General features: G+C 38.0%; 1 protein-coding gene across 3 annotated transcripts in view; it reads left to right on the top strand.

The window, feature by feature from the left end:
• sema4f (sema domain, immunoglobulin domain (Ig), transmembrane domain (TM) and short cytoplasmic domain, (semaphorin) 4F) overlaps positions 1-15,435 on the top strand; it is a 142,445-nt gene extending 127,010 nt beyond the window's left edge. For 2 of the 3 annotated variants that reach the window (XM_056462229.1, XM_056462230.1), the window contains exons 7-14: positions 927-1,081; positions 1,504-1,685; positions 1,807-1,948; positions 10,716-10,938; positions 11,062-11,171; positions 11,307-11,452; positions 11,534-11,589; positions 11,675-15,435. In XM_056462229.1, the coding sequence (XP_056318204.1) occupies positions 927-1,081; positions 1,504-1,685; positions 1,807-1,948; positions 10,716-10,938; positions 11,062-11,171; positions 11,307-11,452; positions 11,534-11,589; positions 11,675-12,456 (1,796 nt within the window). In that variant the 3' untranslated portion in view covers positions 12,457-15,435. Of the gene's footprint in view, positions 1-926; positions 1,082-1,503; positions 1,686-1,806; positions 1,949-10,715; positions 10,939-11,061; positions 11,172-11,306; positions 11,453-11,516; positions 11,590-11,674 lie in introns of all 3 variants that reach the window. The other variant, XM_056462231.1, reaches the window with a different exon arrangement.
• Positions 15,436-26,042: the final 10,607 nt, after the last annotated feature.

The raw sequence follows: 26,042 nt of genomic DNA on the forward strand, positions 1-26,042 counted from the left end.
ATTTAGTCATTTAGCAGATGCTTTTATCCAAAGCAACTTACAAATGAGGACAAGGAAGCAATTTACACAACTATAAGAGCAACAGTGAATAAGTGCTATAGGCAAGTTTCAGGTGTGTAAAGTCTAAGAAGCAAAGCATTAGTAATGTAAGTTTTTTTTTTTGTTTGTTCGCTTTTTTGTTTTTTAGTACAGTTAGTGGTATAGCCAGAGAGGCAGTTGCAGATTAGGAAGGAAAGTGGAGACTAAATAGTTGAGTTTTAAGTCGTTTCTTGAAGACAGCAAGTGACTCTGCCGTTCTGATGCAGTTAGGGAGTTCATTCCCCCAACTGGGCAGATTGAATGCGAGAGTTATAGCAAATAAAGGTTATTGAGAAGGTTTGAATAATTTTGCAAATGCAAATTATGCCTCTTGTACGTTATCTTATTGTCTTTAGGGAGAAGCCTGTGTCATTTCTGGTCAAAAAACTTGCTGGCTGGATAAAAATTTGCAGGATATGATTATTGTTTGGCATGACAGTTTGTGTATATAGTATAGAAGGTGTCCAAGGTGTTCATTCATTATGAGCAGTGAATAATGTAGACCAGTGAACTGCTCAGGAGCTGCTTTACATTTCAGAAGCAACCAGATAGTCCACACATATATAACAATTACATTTTTCAATAAGTTTGTATTTGTTTGACAATTATGCATGCTTAAAAAATAATAAATTGAGTATATATATATATGTAATGTATTAAATTTGCGCCCATATGAAAGATGAATGCATTCCAGGCAGAGTAACTAGAAAAGTAAAAAAACTATTTTAATTATGTTATTAGTAATTATTAATTAACCACCCTTTTGAAGTGACTTACACAACACTGCAAGAGACTTACATTTACAAATTAAATCACTTTTCATAACTCCTGCCTGTTTCTGAACACAGATCCTGAGTTTGTGAGTTCTGCGTTTATTCAAGAGGATGAAGAGAACAATCCTACTGGTGAAGATGACAAAATTTACTTCTTCTTTACTGAGGTGGCTAAAGAATATGACCTGTACACCAAGGTCAAAGTGCCAAGAGTAGCCAGAGTCTGCAAGGTAGGAATGAAATCTACTCGGTTTTCTTGTGTAGTTCTTTTAGGTTTTTACTTTTGATATCTCAGAGGTATTCTGGTTCAGACTTGAAATGCTATGTAATTGTTCTGTTCTACTTCAATGTTCTATTTCTTCAATCATGAACCTCCTCTATTCCACAAGTGTCAAACTCAGTTCCTGGAGGGCTACAGCTCTGCACAGTTTAGCTTTAACCCTAATTAAACACAGCTGATCAATCAAATGAGTCCTTCAGGCTTGTTTGAAACCAACAGATAAGTGTGTTGAAGCAAGGCTGAAACTAATTTGTGCAGGGCTGCAGCCCTCCCCGAACTGAGTTTGACACCCCTGCTCTGTTCTTTGCCCTTTCAAAAATTTCAAAAACTCTTTCATCACCCACTTAGATATTTATCTGATCTGTTTCCTAGTCTGATGTAGGTGGTATGAAGACTCTGCAGAGACGATGGACGACATTTCTGAAGGCACAGCTGGTGTGTGAAGATCGAGCAAGTGGACAGCGATTTAACATTCTGACTGATGTATTTACTGTACAGCACCAACCTGGAGACCCGAGCAGCACACACTTCTATGGCATATTCACCTCACAGTGGTACATGCGTTAACTCTGACCTTCTGAGCTGATCTGGTTTCTAATTCATTTCAGTTAACTTGCTCCATGATTGATTTCTTTTTATAGTGTGTTTTATGTTATTTGAATGTGTTATGTGTAGGGAAAGAGAGGAGCTGTCAGCCGTGTGTGTGTATAGTCTAGAGGAGATCACTAAGGTGATGAACGGACCCTTCAAAGAGCTTAAAAAAAGCTGCGAGAACTGGATTAACCCAGAGCCCATACCAACACCACGACCAGGACAGGTAGACCCCTCATTACCATATCATTTATTAATGTACAATATATTTAGTAGTACATTATACTCTGCAGTTTTTTTGACATTGTAGGTTACATACACTCACTGGCCATTTTATTAGGTAAACCTTACTAGTGGCGGGTTGGACCCGCTTTTGCCTTCAGAACTACCTAAATCCTTCGTGGCATAGATTCAACAATGTACTGTAAATGTTCCTCAGAGATTTTGGTCCATACTGACATGATAGCATCACACAGTTGCTGCAGATTTGTTAGCTGCATATCTATGATGCAAATTTCCCATTCTTCTTCTTCTTCTTCTGGAGAATAAATTGCGATTTTGAGGGTCTAAACATGCCCGAAAACTCACAAAACTTTGCACACGCACACGGAAGTGGGCATGGCAAAATGACTCAACAGCGTCACCTATGCATTTTTGACAGACTGGCCCCCGAACTATGATACACGCATGAAAATTGGCACACACGTCAAACATGCAAATTCCTACAAAAAAAGTCTCTTGGAGCGAAATCTTAAACCCAACAGAAAGTCAGAAATTTTTAACTTCCTGTGCCGAAAAATTTCCAGGCGTTGTATTTTAACAAACTCCTCCTAGGGATTTTATCCGATCAACACCAAAATTGGGTTTTATCATCTAAAGGCCTTGGTGATGTTAAATTGCGAAGATCTAGAGTTGCGAAAATCTAGAGTTCGCCATGGAACAGGAAGTTGTTATAACTCAGGCATTATCCGATCTGTCTCAAAATTCACACGTTTGATAGGAGTCCTGACCTGAACACGTTTACATGCTAATATAAAGTTACAGTTATAGCACCACCTACTGGCAACCGGAAATTACATGTTTTACAGTGTAACAAATTCATTTACTTAGCATTTTTATATTGTAGTATGTTAAATGTTTTGTTGAGTAATGATTTTTGATAAAAATTGCAGAAGGATTGAATTATTGTATTCTGTATTGCTTTGTAGTGATTGGCAGTTGATATTACATTGTTTAGCCATTAGATGGTGACAGATTGTATTATAATGAATCTTAATGAGAATCTTAAACCAGGCTTGTCAAACTCCGTTCCTGGAAGGCCACAGCCCTGCAGAGTTTACTGCTTCAACAAATTAACTGTAGGCTTCAAACAAGCTTGAATGACTCACTTAGTTTGATCACTTGTATTTTACGGTTAAAACTAAACTGAGCAGGGCTGTGTCCCTTCAGGACAGAGTTTGACACCTGTGTTTTAATTTAAACTTTGGCTAAACAAATATGGAAATTAAGGTCAATCACACTCTAAGTTGATCTCTCTCTTTTTGTATATTGCATTACATTTTTATATTATATAGCAGAATTCTCCAAGCCTACAGCTCTGCACATTTTTTAATATTTATCTTTTCAATTCAGATGTTTGTCCTAATTCAACCATAAGTGGATTCCACTGGATATTTTGACATGTTTTCACTTTGAAGGGAGCATAAACAGCGCATCTGGAAAGTATAAATAGCTTTTTTTATGTCACAGCCTTATTCCAAAATGGAATAAATTCATTTATTTCCTTAAGATACTACACACAATACCCCATAATGACAATGTGAAAAAATTGTTGCAAATTTATTACAAATAAAAAACCTGAAAAATCACATGTACATAAGTATTCACAGCCTTTGCCGTGAATCTCTAAATTGAGCTCAGGGACATTCTGTTTGCACTGATCATTTTTGAACAGTGCATGTCAAAGCACAAACCAAGCATGAGGACAAAGGAATTGTCTGTAGACCTCCGGGATAGGATTGTCTCGAGGTACAAGGCTGGGGAAGGTTACAGAAACATTTCTGCTGCTCTGAAAGTTCCAATGAGCACAGTGGCCTCTATCATCCATAAGTGGAAGATGTTTGGAACCACAAGGACACTTCCTAGAGCAGGGCAGCCAATTAAGCTAAGTGATCGGAGGAGAAGGGCCTTAGTCAGGGAGGTGATCAATAACCCAATGGTGACTCTGTCTGAGCTCCAGCGTCTGAACTCCAGGCACCACTCATCACCAGGCTAATACCATCCCTAGAGTGTGAAACATGGTGGTGGCAGCATCATGCTGTGGGGATGTTTTTCAGCAGCAGGAACTGGAAGAATTTTCAGGAAAGAGGGAAAGATGAATGCAGCAATGTACAGAGACATCCTGAATGAAAACCTGCTTCAGAGTGCTCTTGACCTCAGACTGGGCCGGTTCATCTTCCACCAAGACAATGACTCAAAGCACACCGCCAAAATATCAATGGAGTGGCTTCACAACAACTCAATGTCTTTGAGTGGCCCAGCCAGAGCCCAAATTTAAATCCTATTGAACATCTCTGGAGAGATCTTGAAATGTCTGTACACCGTCACTTTCTATCCAACCTGATAGAGCTTGAAAGGTACTGCAAAATGGGCAAAAATTCCCAAAGACGTGTGCCAAGCTTGTGGCATCATATTCAAAAAGATTTGAGGCTGCCAAAGGTGCATCAACAAAGTATGGAGCGAAGGCTGTGAATACTTATGTACATGTGATTTTTCAGGTTTTTTATTTTTAATAAATTTGCAAAAATTTAAAAAACTATTTTTTCACATTGTTATTATGGGGTATTGTGTGTAGCATGTTGAGAAAATAAATTAATTTAATCCATTTTGGAATAAGGCTGTAACATTAAAAAAAAGTGAAGCGCTATGAATACTTTCCGGATACACTGTATGTTTTTTCAAATGGCATTTTTAGTCTATAATATTTACGTAGATATATTATGTCACACTTTACTCTTCTCCAGTAAGAAGATGCCGAGAGCAGGGCCATTGGGCAGATCCCTGAATGATCCCTAAAAGGTTTTAAAGTGAAATAAAGTTTTCTTGTGCTCAGGTAGAGGGCAGTGAAGGAGAACAGAGTATGGAGCAATGTACACTGTGTAAGGACCTGTTAAAAAAGCAGTTTGCTGCAGTAGGAGAAGACAGTGTGGACCTTTTTTCTTAGATCATAAATTCAGCCTCAGATGATGAAGATGAATTGTGGGTTTTGAAGGTTCGAGACTGCATGCTTTTTGGTAGTGGGGGAGTTGGCTCATAGCCGGAACCGTACCCCAGAATGCGCTTTGACCATGTGGGCATACCAACAACTAAGGGGCCAGCTAAGGTAAAGGGGGCCTTGGAGGAAATTTCTAAGGTTCACCAAGAGAAAGTGCAATGCATCTTCGGGTTAGGGAGCATGTCACAGCAAGTGTTTTAACATCAAACTTCTTCTTTTTTTTTGACTGACTACTGTTACCAGCATTCGGTTGGAAAAATAGAGCAGGCTATACTCTGAGATTGCAGAATCTCACAAATGTGTTAGGTGTCATCCAGCCTGCAGCTCTACAGATGTTTAGATATTTCACTGCTCAGAGGATTTTATGCTTTGAGTGCAGTCCACGTACACAAGCAGTGGGCTTAAGACACCACATGACACTGATTGGGCAAAATCGGGGGACTTCTCAGTGAGAAGTACACCACTCAATAAGTAGACTTCTCCTTAAGGCGTAGGCCTGCCTCATGTTAACCAAAGATGCTGATAGGTCACCTAAGTCTGCCGTGTTGTATCTATGGACTACATGTAGAGGTACCAGATTGTGCCCCTTCCCTGAGAGAGAAGGTCCTTCCTCAGGGGAATCTGCCAAGGAGTGGCTATCACGAGGAGACTTGAGTTCTGTGGAAACAATAGGGTGCAACTAGCAAGACCTGCTTCTCATCCTCCCTGACCTTGCACAGTGTCTGTGCAGAAAGGCCCACTATTTGCACATGCCCCGGGGGCCAGCTGTAACCATTGCATCCGTGCCGAGGTGGGCCTTGGTGAGGGAATAAAACCAATGGCAATGGGTTGTCTCAACTGAGACAAACCGGCAGCCTTAGCCTTGCTGAAATGCTCCCCCTTTAGTTAAACCGCACCAGGGTGGAGCCCCAATTCTTCTAGGACGGTAAGCTGCTGTGAGAGCAAGTCTTCTGCACAGTTGAGCTCACCCAGAATGTGAATGGTCCACATTGATTTGAGCTGCATGTGACTCCATAGGGGCAGATGAAGAGCAATCTTAGACATGCGGTGGTAGCACACACCACCCTAGTGATTAATGTATGCTACCAACGCCATGCTATCCATCCTCTCCAGCATGTGCTTTCAAGCCGGCGCTGGTCAAAATTGATGGAGGGAGAGAAACACTACCAACAGCTCCAGGCAGTTGAGATGCCAATGAGACTGGCGTCCAGTCCACGGACCAAAACTACATGCTTGTTGTACACAGCGCCCCAGCCTGTGAAGGAGGCATCCTTCATTAGAAAGGCATGCCATGGACACTTGCCTCATGGGTGATGGTCACTTGCTGTGTGCTGAGTTTAATTTACCCTAATTCAACTGTAATTCAAGTCTTATTTATACAGCACAAAATCATAAGCACTAATTCATAGCACTGTTAATGGCCAACATTTTTACTATTATATACATATGTGTATGTGTGTATATAGGTAGATATAAGTAGGTAACAAACATATAATACTGAAAGAAAAACATATCATCTAACCCATTTAAAAACTTTTTTAAATGATCTTTTAGTAAGATGGCCAATATTTGTGTGGGTACCACACTGTCATGTCTTTAAATTGTGCTAAATTTTAAATGTTTGCTAAAAAGATCCCAAGCGCCTCATGACAAATATTAATTGGCTTTGCAAAGTCACTAATCTGTAACTACACACGATGTTCATAATATTAGCAAAAAGTTGTCTTTTCATATGGTTATATTTTTACAGTTTTAGTACATTTAAAATTCGTACAAGGTAGCTGCAGTGCTGTACTCTTACCAGGCACAATTCAGATTTTCATCAAGCATCTCTGACTGATCCGGGAGCATGTTTTCCACCATAACAGAGCCAATTTTCAGTGTTATCTGGTTTATCTCATCTCATAAACAAAACTAAACCAGGCACAAAAAACAGCAATGGGAAACTTGTGGCTGGCTGGACTGATTATAAATTACAATACTGAAGCTACCAAAAACAACAACACTATTAAAAAACCATGCCTGCCAGATAACTGCCTATTGTGATGTCACCAGCATGGTTAAAAAATGGTTTCCAGACACTTTTTCTTCCCAATGTGTGCCCTTGCAATTTAATATGGTATTTTATGGTATTATGTGGTATGTTTTTTTATTTTTTTTTTAACTTGAAATATATAAAATATGCATGAGTGTAAAATAAGTGAATGATAAATAAGATGTGAAATTGGTGGGGCACAAGGACCGGTTTTAAGAAACACTGCTGTATGCTGTAGTGTTCTAGTGTTTGCTTCGCTTTGGCTTTTATGGAATTGATGCTGGTGAATACCTAGAACTTTGTGGATTGATGTTCAATTCAATTCAATTCAATTCAATTCACCTTTATTTGTATAGCGCTTATACAATGTAGATTGTGTCAAAGCAGCTTCACATAAAAGGTCACAGTAAATAGGAACAGTGTAGTTCAGTTAGTAGTGTTCAAGTTCAGTTCAGTTCAGCGTGGTTTAATAATCACTAGTGAGAGTCCAAATATTGAAGGGCAAATCCAACGATGCGCAGCTCTACAGATCCCGAACCATACAAGCCAGTGGCGACAGCGGAGAGGGAAAAAAAAACTTCACTAATGGCGGAAGTGAAGAAAAAAAACTTTGAGAGAAACCAGGCTCAGTTGGGCACGATCATTTTAATTTCTCCGCTGGCCAAACGTCTTGTGCAGAGCTGCAGTCTCAGTGGCGGAGGCTGGAAGCTGGCCTCAGCGAAGACTCGTCTGTCTCTGGAGCGTCACAGGAATCAGTCTCATGTTCACCACTCTTCCATGACCATCACAGTAGCTGCTCAGGATTCGGTCTGGTCCAGGATATGGAAACCTTGGGATCATCTTGTCGTTGGTCTTGGATCGAATCAGTGACTCTGCATAGTCTTAGGGCCTCGGGAAGAGTATCCCCAGGTGGAAATGGAGAATAAAGAAAATAATTGTAATAATAATTGCTGATGTTCACAGTGTATATCAACAAGATGCATAACCTGTGTGGAAGCCCCCTAAGTGGTGCACTAAGTGTATGCTTTACTGAACAGGTAGGTCTTTAATCTAGTTTTGAATTGGGAGAGTGTGTCTGAGCCTCGGACGTTATCAGGAAGGCTATTCCAGAGTTTAGGAGCTATAAATGAGAAGGCTCGACCTCCTTTAGTAGACTTTGCTATTCTAGGTACTACCAGAAGCCCTAAGTTTTGAGACCTTAAAGAGCAAGTTGGATTGTAGCGAGACAGAAGATTGGTTAGATAAACAGGAGCTAGATTATTTAAAGCTTTATATGTAAGAAGCAATATTTTAAATTCAATACGAAACTTAACAGGCAGCCAGTGTAAGGAGGATAAAATTGGGGTGATGTGATCAAATTTTCTAGACCTGGTAAGAACTCTGGCAGCTGCATTTTGTACTAATTGAAGTTTGTTAATGGAGGATGCTGGGCAGCCAGCAAACAGAGCATTACAGTAGTCCAGCCTAGAAGTCATAAAAGCATGGACTAGCTTTTCTGCATCTGAGATCGATAGCATACTTCGTAACTTAGCGATATTTCTCAGATGAAAGAAAGCAGTTTTTGTGACATGGGATATATGATTTTTAAAAGTTAAATTGCTGTCTAATATGACACCGAGATCTTTTATAGTAGAGCTAACGCTAACTTTGTATCCCTCTAATTGTAGGTCGAGTTGTGGGATCTGCTGTGTACAGGATTTAGGCCCAATAAGTAATAATTCTGTTTTGTCTGAGTTTAAGAGAAGGTAATTGTTGGTCATCCAGTCTTTAACATCTTTAATACACTCAGTTAGCTTGGACAGTTTAGACGTCTCGTCAGGTTTAGTTGAAATATATAATTGAGTATCATCTGCATAGCAGTGAAAGCTGATCCCATGTCTTCTAATAATGTCTCCCAGGGGTAGCATGTATATTGTAAACAGCAAAGGGCCTAAAACTGATCCTTGAGGCACCCCGTATTTTACTGGACTGATTTTTGAAGGCTGTCCATTAATATTCACAAACGGGTAACGGTCAGATAAGTATGACTTAAACCATTGTAGGGCCTGTCCCTGGACACCTGTAGACTTTAAGCGATTAATAAGGATACCATGGTCAATGGTGTCAAATGCCGCACTAAGATCGAGTAGAACTAATAGCGAGATGCACCCTTGGTCAGCAGCTAAGAGTAAATCGTTGGTTATTTTCACTAATGCAGTTTCTGTACTGTGATGAGCTCTGATGTCATTTTAACCCCTTCTGCATTATATCTTAATCTGTGAGCAATCACAGGACGATATAATACTCACACGAGGCATGGACATAATTTAATTTATAGTTTTAAAGTGATGTTTTTTAATTAGCAGTAATGCAATACATGGGGTCAATTTCAGATGTGAATCAGTGGTGGAAAAAGGTTTTTGAGACACTCCATGGTTGTTTTTATTCTTCATAGAATTGCCATATTTAGGGAACATGTCCACCAAAGCCAAAGTATTTTTTTCAGTTGTTTGAAATGATAGCACCATGTTTTATTTTTAATATTTTTTTATACAATGACAGCAACGTGACAAGGCACTAAGTGTCTGTTTCAGATGAAGTATTGATCGCTTGGTATTTTTTTAATGCTCTGAGGCTTGGAGAATGACATAAGCATGCTGAGTTTTTTTTTGGAAGACAGCTGGTTATATATCAGAACTGCTGTGATTGTGTGATGCACTCGGCCTAGATCACATCAGTTGTGATATACGTTCATATCGCAGTGCTATACACATTATTTTTACATGGCGATGTACGTATGATACAATATTAAATGATACAACAAACAGCAAGATGGATGCTATATTCCATCTCTTGCCAATTTGTAACTTTTTGATTTAGTTGCTAATTCATATGAATTTGTACAATCTCATTTGTACAGTTAAGTACAATTTGCTTATCCCCCAATGACAGTTGGGTTTAGGGGTGGGGTTGGGTGCCACGCCTTGATTTCCACATGACTGAACGAATTAACCACTAAACTGACAAAACAAAATAGTTAAGTTTCCTCATGAGATCAGGCTGTATATTCTATATAGAAGTATACATCATACAACATACATTGTACAGTGCATACAGTACAACATCATTCTGCTATATAAATTACAACATTGTAAAGAAAAGTGCTGGCTTATACTGTATTTTATCATTTTATACTGTACCACATCCTGCATGTACTGTATTGTAAGAATACATATACATATAGTACAATGAATCAAAACTATGTAGTGCTTTACTAAACTACAAAAAATGTATGCAGTCTTATGGCTGGAGTGCACTACACATTTTTTTCCCCAGCTTTTTACAGATTTAGAGCAACTGAAAGTTTTGCAAATTCAAGTAGTGTAGGATGACAAATATGGTAATGGAAGGCGCACCTAACTACAACAAAGTAACTACCTAACATTTAAGGCCAACATTTCTTATGACATACTGTACATAGCAGTGTACAAGAGCGCTTCCAAATCTGTTCAGGTTTGTAGTGTGTTCTAGTCTTTACATGCTTCTAATGAACTGATGCTGCCTGCATATAATATAAAATAACAGCATATCTGTTATATTTCTAAAGAAGCCCATTAACTTTGGAGTTGCTAGTATTGTGTGGAACTCATTGTTTTTGACTTTAAACCTGATGTTATATGTCCTGTCTGCTTTGGTCATTCTCAGTGTTTGAATAGTGATCAGAGGGAGCTGGGATTTGAGTCTTCACTGAAGCTGCCAGATAAAGTACTTACTTTCATGCGTGATCACCCTCTTATGGAGAACAGTGTGGTAGCAGCACCTTTGATGATCAGATATGGCATCACATATACTAAACTCGCTGTTACCTTAACACTAGCATTCAGTGGCCAGAAGCAACACATCGCCACTGTTTTGCACCTTGGAACAGGTACGAGAGATTAAACAGGAAAAATAGCTGCTTGAATTCATAAAAGTGTGGATGTAATTTAATAATGTGTAATTCATATAAATGTATATTTAAAGTTTGTGTGTGTGTGTGTCTCATTTACAGATCATGGAGAGCTACACAAAGTCGCTGTAGTTGGTTCAAATGCAACTCTTATTGAAGAAATAACCCTGTTCTCTGCTCAGGAACCTGTGAATAATATATTGCTATACAAAGTAATCACTGACATTATTTAAATAGTTTTCTTGTTTATATTTGGGATATCAAACAATACTGTATCATCTCTCCTTCCTAAATCGTAAAATAACAACTAGTGAATGCATGTGAATTGTCCTCACTCTTTGTTGTAGGGTGAGGCTGTTGTGGGCTCTCCTCACTCTCTACTGAAGTTACCTATCTTGGGTTGCTCCCTGTACTCTTCTTGTGAGGTGTGTGCACGTGCCAGGGGCCTTGGCTGCATTTGGAGGCATAATAAGCCAGCTTGTGCTATGGCAAAGTATTTCAGACATAAACACTCACTCACATAAGCACGTCTTCTTTTGTTAATCTTTTTCACACAGATTCATTTATGTTTTAGGCCTGGTGAAGTGGTGGAAGCAGAAGATTTGGTCAGGCAATGCAACAAACGTGAAGGTAAGACTGTGCTGCCTAAAATCTACTTAACACATGCTGTCAAGTATTACAGCGACAAACCTTGTGTTCTACTCTATGTCTTTAGGTGTCTGCTCTCCACCCGTAATTGAAATACGTGTTGAAGAGGGTCTGCGAGTTCTCCTTTCCTGTGTGCAATTGTCACCTCGTCCCTGTCACTGGGATCATCCACCTGGTAGTCACACCCGCCAGCACAATTATGATCTGGAGGTGCAGATTACAAACGAGAGTCTGGGCATCTATGTGTGCCTATGTGATGAAGTGGGCAGAGATCAGCCACCCTGTCGCAAAGCTGTGTATCAGCTGACACTTGACAACCCCAGCATGCAGGGTAATATAGCCAGTGTGGGGGGCCGACATTTTATGGCCTCGCACATATTTCTTTTTGTTATAGGTTTTACCTTGGGCGGCATCCTTTTGTTTCTAATTTACAAACGGCAAGGCGGCATGATAGAAGGTGGACACTCATCATCCACATTGGAAAAGGGGCGGGACCTTCTTCACTCTACAGACACCCCTCAGTCTCCAAGCAGCGCTAGTCTACTGTCTGAGGCTGCTCCATTAACAGAGAAGAGGAACGGGACACTGAATGGCCACGGACACAGTATGCACCCAGCTGGTCACAATGGCAGGCACATTTATACCAATTCCAGTGGGCTAAAACTGCAGGAATCAGCTGTGGCTGAGGGAATCAACCTGGCAGAAGAGCTGGATGGTAGGGAAAGAGCAGGGCCAGATGGAGAGGAGGAAGGACAGGGGGAGGGGCTTAGTGAGATGGAGGAGGAGTTTTCTAAAATGCCTTGTCTACAAGGAGCACCGCTTGCACAATGTGAAGAAAGCTCTATCTGAAGAGACGCAGGGCTGGAGGAGAAGACAATCACAGGAACTGATACCAATACAGATATGTAGGTGCAGTCATGCAAAGAAGGCTAAACTTTGTTTGCTGAAGGCCCTTCTACTGCTCCTTTTCATCACCATCCAGTTCATTTATTCCTGTGTACATAACATGCTGTGTAGATGTTTGTCTTTTCTGTATGTGTTTGGTCAGACGGAGGAGCAGAATCATTAATATCTTGTAACATTTTTGTGCTCCAAGCAATTAACACACGTGAACATTCAGTCTGTGCATCCATCTGTGTGTAGTTTAGTGTTTAAGCCTATTTTCTTCTTTTAGTCAAAACACAAAAGGGGGAATCAACAGGCAAGAGAAGCTAAAAAATCATGAAGAATCTTGTTGATCCTGGCCTGATGTGCTTGCTTTGTGATTTGTTGCCAAAAAGGGTTCCTCTGCGATGAATGAATGATGGAAGCCTGATTTTCACTTTAGAGATAAAGTGGTCTGAGTACTTTTAATGAAGGTACTGTGGCCAAGTAACTGGCAGGGAAAAGGGCATAAAGGTGTCCTCAACTCTCTGGGCCCCTTGGTGTTGGACCTTTAAAGAGTATGCCCAGATAAATCAAGCTTCAGTCCTGACCTATTATGCCCAAGACTGAATGGGTAGAGAAAATGACCTTTTCAGTTTCTGTTTGTTCGAGAGAGAATGAGATGTACCAAGTTTTGTTCATAATTATCTGCACAGACAAAACACCACAAGATGACCAATGTCTTCTTGTTATTATTTACCATACATTCTTGTTGAAACTACAAGGTAGCTGTCAAAAGTCAAGAATGAAGTACATTTTTGATTGATTTAACTTTTCCTGCCTAGTTTGAAGGTATATTTATCCCAAATATAGTGCATGAGACAAAGTAGCCATGATTAAGGAGTTACAGATTTGTAATAAAGTGATGATGGTCTACGGCGTAATGTAAAGCACTCCTAGAAAAAGAGTGTTTATGTAGCCATAATAATGTCTGATGGAGCTTGTAAATATATGTGATTATAAAACTAAATGGAAGAAGGATCCAATTTAAACATGGTTTTATTCCATCTTTTCACTACAGGTGGCAGAAGGGATTCTCCCTAAGTGTCATTTCCTGCCATTTTCCATTTGAATAACTTGTTTCGACATGTGTTCTCCAATTATTTATATTTATTTTGTTGTTGTTTGTTTGTTTTGTTGCAAAAAAAACTATATTTGTAATATTATTCCATGCAAAGTTATGGTTTCTGCAATTATTTACAAATAACAAAAAAGGTACATACAATCCCATAAAATTCTTACTTCAAAAATTCTGAGGGGTATTGCACTAAAGTTGAATCAGGAAAGCAATGATAACAGACTTGACGTGCTTCAATCCACTCCTTCTGGCTTAGTCCGTTGTATGTTTTCTGATCCAGCATGAGAATGAGCTGCTATGTCAAGCCCGATGTAGATAGCCAGGATAAGTGCACATTTGTGGCTTTCTTCAGCATACCATGAGTGACAATGATGTGAATCAGGTAATGAGTTAAAAATGCCACTCTTTCTCCCCAATCTAGTAACTTCGACTGATTTGTGAACTCCCTGTACTTTCATGCAGAGATTTAATGAAAACGTATGAGGAGGCGTATTAAAAAAGAATACATTTTGCCTTAAATGTGACCAGTGGACATTCATGCTACTCAGCACATTTTTAGGAAAATTTCTCCAAACAACCAATATTGCACAACTGTGTAATCTGTATGTTTTATTTTATCTAGCTTATTGAATCTATGTGATCATTTATATATCGCTTTTATATATCGCTTTCATTTCATTTTTTTTTCTTTCTAGCAAATATATGTATATACATGTATGTATGTTTATACAGTGCTCAGCATAAATGAGTACACTTCTTTTGAAAATGAATATTAGTATTACTTTTTCAGTGAATATAGACGTTATATTTTGGTGTATTTAAACAAAAGAGTTTCATTATACAGTTATATTCATTAAAAAAAGAGTTTAGTTACCAAACATATTTAGGAATGGAAAGAAGATTTTTAAAAAATTGAATTCGAATGAGTTATTGCAAAAGAGATGTTTCTCTTGATTGTTCCTGTTTATTGGGATTTAATGAATATTTTCCCCTAACATACTAACTTTGTACTAATTTTTGGACTGATCTTAAGTTTTTTTTTTTTTTGTCTTTGGTACTGACTAATTTAATGTATATACACACACATGTATTATTTTAAAGCTTCTATAGAAAATATACATGTAAAAGAGATATCTGTAAGGGGTGTACTCATTTATGCTGAGCACTGTACATACATATTTTTTTTCTGTAATCTATTCAAATCTGAAACACCCTAGATATGAACTTTTACAATTATTGCTAATACAATTAAACATACATATTTTGAATTCTAATAGTTGGAAAACATATGTAAATGGCCAAGTTGTAAAACACATTAATATCTAGCATTGACAACGAAACTAAGAAATTAATCCCTAGGCTTAATCCTAGCTCTAGAGCAGGCTATCTGCAAAGAATAAATCTCTGTAGTAACTTAAATTTTTATGCGACCGAATCAAGCCAGGATAGTTTAAAAATCCCAGCTTAATCCCTATTCTTGCTTTTGTGCAATACCTCTCTGTGGTTATCAATTTTATGGCTAAAGATCAAAACAAAGCTTCACTATCTCAAAATACTATAATTGTAACAATGTTTTTATGTTAATATTCTTAAAAAAACCGGGGATCTGTTAGTGTTCCATTCAATTTGTTGTTTATTATGAATAAAGTAATATGTTAATGTATGTACAGATATGTTGTATTCTAAGTTTCTATTTTTATAATTTATATTTTATGAAGATAAAGGTATGTTTGTTTTTAAAAAAATTATTGAAGGTGTCTGTACTTGAATGACTGTATGTTTGAATGCCTTGTAATGATCTTTGGAATAAAAAAAAAGAAAACTACCTCTCAAAACAGTGTTCTATTCTCTCTTCTCTCTCTCTCCCTCTCTCTTTCTATCTCTCTCTCTCTCTCTCTCTCTCTCTCTATATATATATATACACTCACACACTCACAAACGGTCAAAGGTTTGGGGTCAGTGCAATTTTTAAATGTTTTAAAATAAACCTATCCTGCTCACCAATGCTGCATTTATTTCATCACAAATACAGTACAAATTGTGAAATGTTATTGCACTCTTAAATAACTGTTCAAAAGTAGCTTATAATTTAATTAAATCATTTATTCCAGTGATTCCAGTGAGTCACATGATCCTTCAGTCATCAATCTAATATTAATTTTTTTTTTATTATTAGTATTATTAATAGTATTAGTAATAAAAGCAACAACGACTGCAGTAATAATTTCAGTTGAAACTACATACAGTAAGAAAGCAGTTATTTAAAATTGTAATAAATATTTTTTTAAAAATTACATTTAATAAATGCGGAAATTGAGGAAACTCCAACTTTACCCCAAACTTTTGACCGGTAGTGTGTGTGTGTGTGTGTGTGTGTGTGTGTCTTTTCCCTATGTAAAATAATAAAATAAAATAGAATCAATTTGAAATAAACATAATAATATGAAAGAAGGCAGTAAAATATGCATTATGATTAATTTATGCTTTTGGTATTTAAATATGACATATATTGAGCTGCTTCATGAATCAATCTCAAACAGGCATTCCCAATCTTCCAAAAAAATATATATATAAAATCAAAGCAAATATAAATCAATCATTAAAAAAAATGCAATCATGGCTTTCCCTCTCCTAATTTTAACAATTTTCTAACTACTCACAACAGAATCCATGTCTCTTTGCAGTCCCAGGCTCCAAAATGCTTCACGGGTGTGACATGTGGGCCCATCTTTTATAATTATTTCCATCTCGTATAGAACATGGCTGAGGTGGAAATAATAATTATTACTATTCGTTGCAAAACTTATTTTAACAGTGTGCATTTTCTACTGCAATTTCTGTATATTCTTGCTTTCTGATGGGTTACATTTCATTATTATTATTTTCTAATAAAAAATATAAAATCTAGCTTACCAATTTGTCCTGGATGGTATTTAACTTTTCCCAGGGCTTACACCATGCTGAGAAGTTAAGGAGTGCTAAAGGCCTTGATGCAGTGAGGGACAATGCAGCGAGGGATGATGGCCTGGGAGCAGCAAGAGACGATGCAGCGAGGGATGATGGCCTGAGTGCAGCGAGAGGCGATGCAGTGAGGGATGATGGCCTGAATGCAGCGATAGACGATGCAGTGAGGGATGATGGCCTGAGTGCAGCGAGTGATGATGCTGTGAGGGATGATGGCCTGAGTGCAGCGTGAGACGATGCAGTGAGGGATGATGGCCTGGGTGCAGCGAGAGACTGCAGTGAGGGATGATGGCCTGGGTGCAGCAAGAGACGATACAGTGAGGAATGATGGCCTGGTTTCAGCAAGAGACGATGCAGTGAGGGATGATGGCCTGGGTGCAGCGAGAGACTATGCAGTGAGGGATGATGGCCTGGGTGCAGCGAGAGACGATGTAGTGAGGAATGATGACCTGAGTGCAGCGAGAGACGATGCAGTGAGGGATGATGCAGTGAGGAATGATGGTGTGGGTGAAGCGAGAGATGATGCAGTGAGGGATGATGGCCTGGGTTCAGCGAGAGACTATGCAGTGAGGGATGATGCAGTGAGGAATGATGGCGTGGGTGCAGCGAGAGATGATACAGTGAGGGATGATGGCCTGGGTGCAGCAAGACACAATGCAGTGAGGGATCATTGCCTGGGTGCAGCGAGAGACGATGCAGAGAGGGATGATTGCCTGGGTGCAGTGAGAGACGATGCAGAGAGGGATGATGGTCTGGGTGCAGCGAGAGACGATGCAGTGAGGGATGATGGCCTGGGTGCTGTGAGGGACGATGCAGCGAGGCATGAGGGCCTGGGTGCTGTGAGGAACGATGTAGCAAGAGACAATGATTTAGGTATCTAGGGAGCTGCACTGGGAATGCCAAAAAATGCTTTCTTGGGCACTGGCTCTGCTAAAACTAAAACAGAAAATTAATATAAGTGATACCATTTACATATATCAGTGCATGTTCAAAATCGCAAACTCATAAAATTTAAGTTCTCCTCAGCACTGATCTGTCTTCCATTAAAAAAAAAAGCAATAAAAAAAAGCAATAACTTGACAAGACAAACCCAGAATGATTCCCCATTACTCACTGGTTGCTTCATCATTGTCCATTGGAACAGTGAATGCCTTCTCAGATGACAGCGCGTTTACTAAAAATTAAACCATTCATTCAAATTGAACAATAAATGGTCTGCGTTAAGTATTGAATTTAATACATAAAAGATAAATAAATAAAACAAATACCCAACACTGCCTGGTTGTGCCTGTTCATTGTGACATCATTTTCAAAAGCCCTTTTTATGTTACCTAGTCATTGTTCATTTCTGTGCATGTTATGATGATGTATAATATTCCTCATAAGAAACAGATGGGTCGAAGGTAAAGCCATGATTAAAAAGTAATTGTTTTCTTCATTGTGGAAAATAGCTGTTCTGCAACTTGACTGTTCACTTTTCCAGCACGTTGTGGGACCAGGTCAAATATCCACAAAACATCATGGGAATCTTTTGTATTGTTCTCATGGAACTGGTCATACAGAGCATAATGTTCAGCTGAACCAATTATCGGATGGCCTTCAGTGTCTGAGATACTTTTTTTTTTTTTTTTACAATTTAGCCAAGGTAGTTAGACCTTCAGTTTCCCATCTTTGGCTTTGACAATGTTATCTGGACTTGGGGCTCTTAACCGTCCTTCAAATGGCTTCAAAGGCAAACCTTCCGGTTCTCTACGGTTCATGTGGGTTGCTAACCCATGTGCAAAGTCATATGGGATGACGTTTGGCATGTGTTTCCCGGAAAGTAACATGTCTGCAAAGTCATGTAAGCTTTCTGCACTAATGTTCCATTTTATGTTGTGCACAAAATCACAACCCAACCACCTCAGATAGGAAAACATCAACCAACTAAAAATATTTTCATCCTCACAGATGTATATTAAATAAAACACATTTCAAATAATCAAAAACTACCAGCTGTGGAAGCTATTCCACCCAGTGGCAAAAGTTTCACAATAAAAGTAACATATACAAAACAAATTACCTTACCTGAAGCATCCTAGATCTTTTGAAAAACCTTGTCGTAAGTCTGTCTTAACTTCATTTCACAGGACAAACTCTGAAGGAGGTCAACTCGTGATTGTGAAGAATCTACCCACACTCCTTACATAATTTTCGAACCACCTGAATCTATAAAATAAAATAAATAACATATTTGAGGAGGCATGTTTTCGATTAAAATAGTGACTCTTAAAAAAGAAAATGTAACACATACCTTTTGCCTGTACAGTTCCTCTCTGAGGCGATCTTCTGTTATCCTATCCATGGGGCCCAAAATTGCAAACTTGGTGGGATAGTAAATGGATTGTTTTGTCCTTTGGAAAATCACATCAAAAAGAAATACCTGTTAAAACCGCTTAAGATTTACATGATTTGGACCTAAAATTATGTTACTTTATTTGCCTGAAAAATTTGCAGGAATTGTTTTTCCATAGGAGTAAATAAATAAATTTGCTTTGCTTGGCTTGTTTACTTGTTAGAAATCCTCTATCAATCCCCTCCAGTGAAAGTGCCTCCCAAAAACTGTGCATGTCAACTTCTCCTTGGAAGTCCTATGGAGGCAGTGCAAGGTCACTTACTAAAGAAATATTGTAGAAACATAACACAAACATCAAATCTGTGCAAAAATTAAAATCAAACTCTGGCTGAAATTTTATATCAGGTGTTAACTTCACTCTTTTTAATGAAAGTATCCTTACCTGACAAATGGAAGGCCCCCTTCTTCTGGAGGTCCATGATTACAATTGGTGGATTGTCTAGACAGTTTACACAAGACAACTGATAATTATGTTCTGTAAGAGCTTTAAAGTGAAGATATCCTTGCAGAACAGTATCAGCTGAGGGAAACTGTACCCCTGTAGTCGTTTCCAAAAACTCCACCACTCTGCTGACAGCTGTATGGACCTAAGAAAAAAACATAATAATGAAAACCCTAATACTCTGTAAATTATAGCTATAATTTCCACCAATAAAATTTCCCCCAAACTACCTGTAGCATATTTCGTATGGTTATGCATAAAGGGAGGTCAAGAAGTACTTGATCACTAAAATTGTGTGTGCCATCTTTCCAGTCCTGGTACTGAAAGTAGGTTCCACATTGATGACAAGACTTACAGCAGGTAGACACATCTAGAAATAAAAGTATTTCAAAAATTAATAAGTGAACTAACTGATTAATAATACAGAATTTATATCACAGACCTACCTTACACAATATGTGTGCTAAGAATTGGGTCACCCAGAGGTACATTGATTATTCTTTTTCCACTGATGGAAGCTGTATATCTTCAGGAAGAACAAGTGACTTTTTGTTCTTCAGAACATGGACCATGACTCTTAACTTTTATCTTTGGGTGGATATACTGTGTCACCCTGATCGGCTTCTTCCCATCTGTTGTCATCCACTGCTAACATTTGAAATTACATTTCCTCAGTGCAGCGCACTTTACTAAACAGTTCACGATTTGTCTGAAACAAGTGCCCCTCTTTTTTATTTATTTATTTATTTATTTATTTTTCTCAGTAAGTGTAATGTCACTAAGCAGAGGAGAGAAAGCGTAAGATGAACAATATGTTATTGATTTAATATGCATGCACTGATATGCCTTTAACCCACTCCTCCAGGCCAACTTCATGTTAACTTGGCACTCAGTGGATTCGGAAGAAACATGTTGATTTTCTCCCCAGTTTTGTCAACTATTTCCAATGAAAAGTAGCTAAAAGTTGCCAGATGACTTCATGCACTAATTTGCATATCTCCTGACGTCATCACATAGTATCTAACAAGCATAAGCCCATCATGTCTCTACTCTCTGAGGCGCCGTGTATTATATTATATTAAAACATTACATCCAGATGCACAATAAATAGGTTCTTATCAGCATATTACTTTGCGTGACGACGTCATTGCGTAATCACAATTCAAAACTACATCTTTAAGTAGTATACAAAATAATTAATGTTTTCTCAAATTGAGTTCTCATATTGGGTTTCCTCTGCGTGCTCCGGTTTCCCCCACAGTCCAAACACATGCGGTATAGGTGAATTGGGTAAGCTAAATTGTCCGTAGTGTACGTGTGTGTGAATGAAAGTGTATGGGTGTTTTCCAGTAATGGATTGCAGCTGGAAGGGCATGCCCTGCGCAAAACATATGCTTAATAATTTGGCGGTTGTTACGCTCCATGTGGCTCGGAGGATGAAAAGGGCTTAACATAATTATGACAACCCAATCTTTTAAGAATTCCCCTGAGACGTTAGCTATGAATCGACACAGACAACAATGTGGAAAAAAAGTGGTTCGTTTTATTACAATAAAGATAAAGGAAAATATTTAAATTACCCAAAATGTATTTACAAATGTGTACAATAAATGCAAAATGAAGTAAACAAACAAACCTGATAGAGGGAAGGAAAATAAGCGGTGCCAAATCAAAGAAAATAACAAATTAAACACCCGCTAACTAATCCCTCTCCCACCTCTAAATAACTAAAAAGAAATATGCAAATAGGAAAAAAAAAACATCTTTGGCGTCACACGCCCCATATGAATACCGGGACTAAGCCAAAAAGAAAATTAATGAATGAATAATTCATTAGTATGGTGTCAGGCCTCCTTTTGCCAACAATATACCATCAGTTAATCTCGCGAATGACAGATACAAGTCCCGCACAGTGGCCAAAGGGATTTTGAGCTGTTTTTTCTCACAGAATAGTGTTTAGATCACTACATGATGCTGCTGGAGAAAGACATTTGTGTCAAGCAAAGTGCTCAGCAATATTTTGATCTATTAACTGTGCAGGCCATGGGAGATGTTCAACTTCACTTCTATGTTCCTCAAACCTCTGTCACCAGTCTTGCTGTGTGTATTGGTGCATTATCATCCTGATACATGCCACCGCATTCAGGATACAATGTTTGAACCACTGGGTGCACATGGTCCTTCAGAATGCTTCTGTAGTCCTTGGCAATGATGCTTCATCTAGCACCAGAATTGGGTCTTGGGAATGTCAGGATATCACAGCCTAAACCATCACTAAACCCCCCATGCTTCACTCTGGGCATCAACGGTCTGGGTGGTATACTTCTTTAGGGCTTATCCACACCGTAACTCTCCCGGATGTGGGACAGTAAAGGTGGACTCATCAGAGTACAATACATGTTTCACATTGTCCACAGCCCAAGATTTTGGCTGCTGCACCATTAAAACAGGCTTTTGGCATTGGCATGAGTGGGCCAAAGTTTGGCTATAGCAGTCGGCCATGTATATTGACCCTGTGGAGCTCCCAACCAACAGTTTTGGTGGAAACAGGAGAGTTGAGGTGCACATATAATTCTGCAGTGAGTTGATCAGCTGTGGTTTTATGCTTTTTGGATACAATCGGTGTTAGCACCTGGACATCCCTTTCAGACAGCTTCCTATTGCGTCCACAGTTATTCCTGTTTGATGTGGTTCTTTTTGTTTGTTTGCTGACTTTACACTGGATACCGTGGCTCGATACATTATGAAGACTTGCTGTTTTTGTCACAGATGTGCCAGCGAGATGCACACCAACAATTTATCCTCTTTTGAACTCTGATATGCCACCATATGACATAACGTTGTGTGCATTGCAATATTTTAAGCAAAACTGTGCTATTACTCTGCTAATTAAACCCTTCACACTCTGCCTTAAGCTGTGGTCACACTAGAGTTTGAGCATGCGAAATTCTGTCATACGGCGCTGTGAAAAGGGGCGGGATTATAGAAGATGATTAGACATTTAAAAAAAGCAAGCGATTCTGTCCAGAGAAGTCATGTTTTGATCCTTGATTGGTCTCACACTGTCAAGTGATGCGATTTCGCAGGTCAGAGTTCACCAAGCTTGAATTTTGCAACGCAGTGAACTGCGAAAATTGCCACACGAACTTGCGTTTCCGGTCTGGCACATTTGCATGTGTATCTATAGGGAGAAAAGTCCGGTGTGACAGCAGCTTTACTAGTGGAATGTGCAATCAATGAAGATTGGACACCAGCTGCTCAAATTGAACCATAAAACCTCCAACACTAAATTGTCCAGTGTTTCAGTTTCATTGTCCAACCCCTGTACTTTCGCAATCCACATCAGCTGTGTTTTATAACCATAAATGTAATTTCCACCACATGCTGTCTTTTCCAGCACAGGGCAGTGTAGTGGAAATAACATTTCTAGTTTATTGTAAAAACATTAAAGATAGTTCACCGATTAGCTTTGAATTGATTCTAGCATTTCATGTATACAAAATACTCTTATTTACCTTAATTTTGTTAAGCAACATTTACCTTGATTTTTCTTCATGTGGTATTGATGAAAACTTAAATTCCCTCCATTTTGAACGTGCTCTGATGTCACTATTCATTTTCATAGAAACCACCTAAACAATCTTTCACACAAACTTTTTAAAGTGCAGTAGGTAGTACTGTCGCCTCACAGCAAGAAGGTCGCTGGTTCGAGCCTCGGCTGCGTCAGTTGGCATTTCTGTGTGGAGTTTGCATGTTCTCCCGTGTCCGTGTGGGTTTCCTCCGGGTGCTCCGGTTTCCCCCACAAGTCCAAAGACATGCGGTACAGGTGAATTGGGTAAGCTAAAATTGTCCATAGTGCATGTGTGTGAATGAGAGTGTATGGGTGTTTCCCAGTGATGGGTTGCAGCTGAAAGGGCATCCTCTGCATTAAACATATGCTGGATAAGTTGGCGGTTCATTCCGCTGTGGCGACCCCAGATTAATAAAAGGACTAAGCCGAAAAGAGAATTACTTATTATTGAATTATTAATTATTGAATTACTGTGTTGTGGTGGTAATGACACCTACTGTGTGACAGCTATATTTTGTATAAAGATTAATATTGATAATAGTCTCACATAAATAACTGTAAAATATTTAACCTATTTCACTAGTGCTTAACCAAGATACATTGATAGTTAACAGATAAAGAATATTTTAAAATGTTATTTTCATTGTTAAAGTTTAAAACTCTGGGTGTGCAACAGTGATTTTCACACCTAAAAGGAGGTTGAATAATATGAAAAAAAATAATAGAAAGCTAGTCATTTTTTTCATTGTAAGTTTTATTATGAGTTTGACAAAGAAAGAGGAATATGAACACAATGATGTATATTTTTGGATATATGATAAAAGGACATAAAAGTGACCGTAGTTAAAAAAAAATTACCCATTTATAGTTTTAAAAGCAAAAACAATTATTTAGCTGACTTACTCAAATAAATGATGGATTGCATTTCAGGAGAGAATGTTTGAAAATTTTACCTTCATGGAGAACTGCACGACTGAAAATGGCTTTATAAATGGGTTCTGACCTTGCTCAACTTTGTTGACTGGAAAAAAGTTGAGCTACAGACTGGGCAGTGAAAGTCCATACAGCATGTGATGCATCTCTTCAATTCAGGCAAGGATCTCCCTTGTTAGACTGTTATATGCATCTTGAAAAAGAGAGAGCCTGATAGTTAGTGTATTAGGTAATTAAAAACGACACACTATAAACAATTTATTAAGAATTAACAAATAGTTTGTTCACTATTTGTTAAGTATTAACTCTACATTAACAGACATTAGTAAGTAGTTTAAATACAGCAGCAGATGCTGTATTCTTTATTTATAATGTGCTTAATGATTGTATTTCCATACTTTATTAAAATAAATTCAATAATGAAATAAGTATTGCATTATTTACATAATTATTTAAGAGTAACTGGTGCTTAGGATAATTCAGAATGAGCAAGTATATGATTAATGAACTATTCAAATGAACTTGTACATCTTATTTTTTCAGGCACAGAGTAGTAAATTAATAAATCTGGTATTAGCTCAACTTCCTAGTTTTGTGACCCAAAGCGTGGACTGTTTCTGATTTGTAGATCCCTTATGAATGACAAGGCTCAGTATCAAATAAAAAAAATCTTTGCTACTTAAGTAATAATAAAAGTACAAAGTGTGCAAAGTTTTGTGAGTTTATGAGCATGTTTAGACCCTCAAAAATGTGCCTCATTCTAGAGAAGAAACAGAGAAATTCCAATAGGGCCTATGCATCGAAGGTGCTCAGTCCCTAATAATAATAATAATAATAATAAACAGAGGTGCTCGGTTCCTAATAAACGGAGCAATTCCAACAGGGCCTACGCATCACCGGTGCTCAGTCCCTAAAAATGCTGGGTTCTGACAACATGAACCAATTCAATTTTTTTTTTACACATTTAGGTTGATTGAATATAAAACAATTCAGTTGTACTGTTATTATTTTGAACAATAATGTTCAAAGTGAGTGCCTTGACCACATTATAAGTGTAAACAAACTGTAAACTGTAAATTATAAGTGTAAACAAATGTAAGTAGTCTGCACAAATATTCCCAAAATACACACCCAAAATAAACAGATTAAATATTCATTTATTTTAATCTAACATTGTATTTTAAATAAAAAATAATAATCAAGTCATAAATAAATACAATAGGCATAATACGAATTAGGCGGTTCATTCCGCTGTGGTGACCCCAGATTACTAAAGGGATTAAGCCGAAAAGAAAATGAATGAATGAATGAATAATACGAATTAAATAAACAGTGCAGGATTTGTAGATAGTAACAATACTTATAATGGTAGTAGTAATTTTAGTAAATAGTAATAATTACTGGCAATAGTATCTAGGTACAGAAATTATGCCATAAAGTGTTAAACAACACTGCAAAAATGTAAATTAATAGATTGTACAAAAGTCAAGAATGATTTAATTTTTTCTTTATTTCTATATATTCAGCAGATAATCACTTTATCCAATTAAATTTTTAATCCAATACTTCTATGTGTTTCATTTCTCAACAGTTTAACTGTATTCAAAGCAACACAAAACAGAAATGCTGACAACTACTGAGATTAAGTGTTTACGCATCAGGGAATCAGGCCTTTATTCATGGCAGAGTTATACTAGCTCTAATTGTTTATAGATTCATTCTAATGGCCATATGTTGCCTCACAATATTCATAACAACTGGTTCCACGAATTCATTATTTGAAGGTGCCATATACTGGATTGGTTTCATAAGTTAAATCGTTCTCTGATATCTACATAAAGGTATATGACTTAGGTAAGTAAAAATGTAATAAAATAAAGTCCAGAAACAGTTTTATATGCTGATTTATTACTATGCTGATTTATCATATTTGGATTGCTCGTGAATATTAATGAGCTCTGCTCTGACATGCAGCTCTCACAGACAGACACACACAACATGATTTACCTATATGGAATGAGTGAGCCATCTAATATAAACCCAGGGTGACGTTAACCTGTTTTGCTCATGAGATTTGATGTGGAAAGGCTAAATAGGGTATATGCAGAGCCAGGAATTAATATAAACC

The sequence above is a fragment of the Danio aesculapii genome, chromosome 7, assembly GCF_903798145.1.
Source record: "Danio aesculapii chromosome 7, fDanAes4.1, whole genome shotgun sequence".
Lineage (NCBI taxonomy): Eukaryota > Metazoa > Chordata > Actinopteri > Cypriniformes > Danionidae > Danio > Danio aesculapii.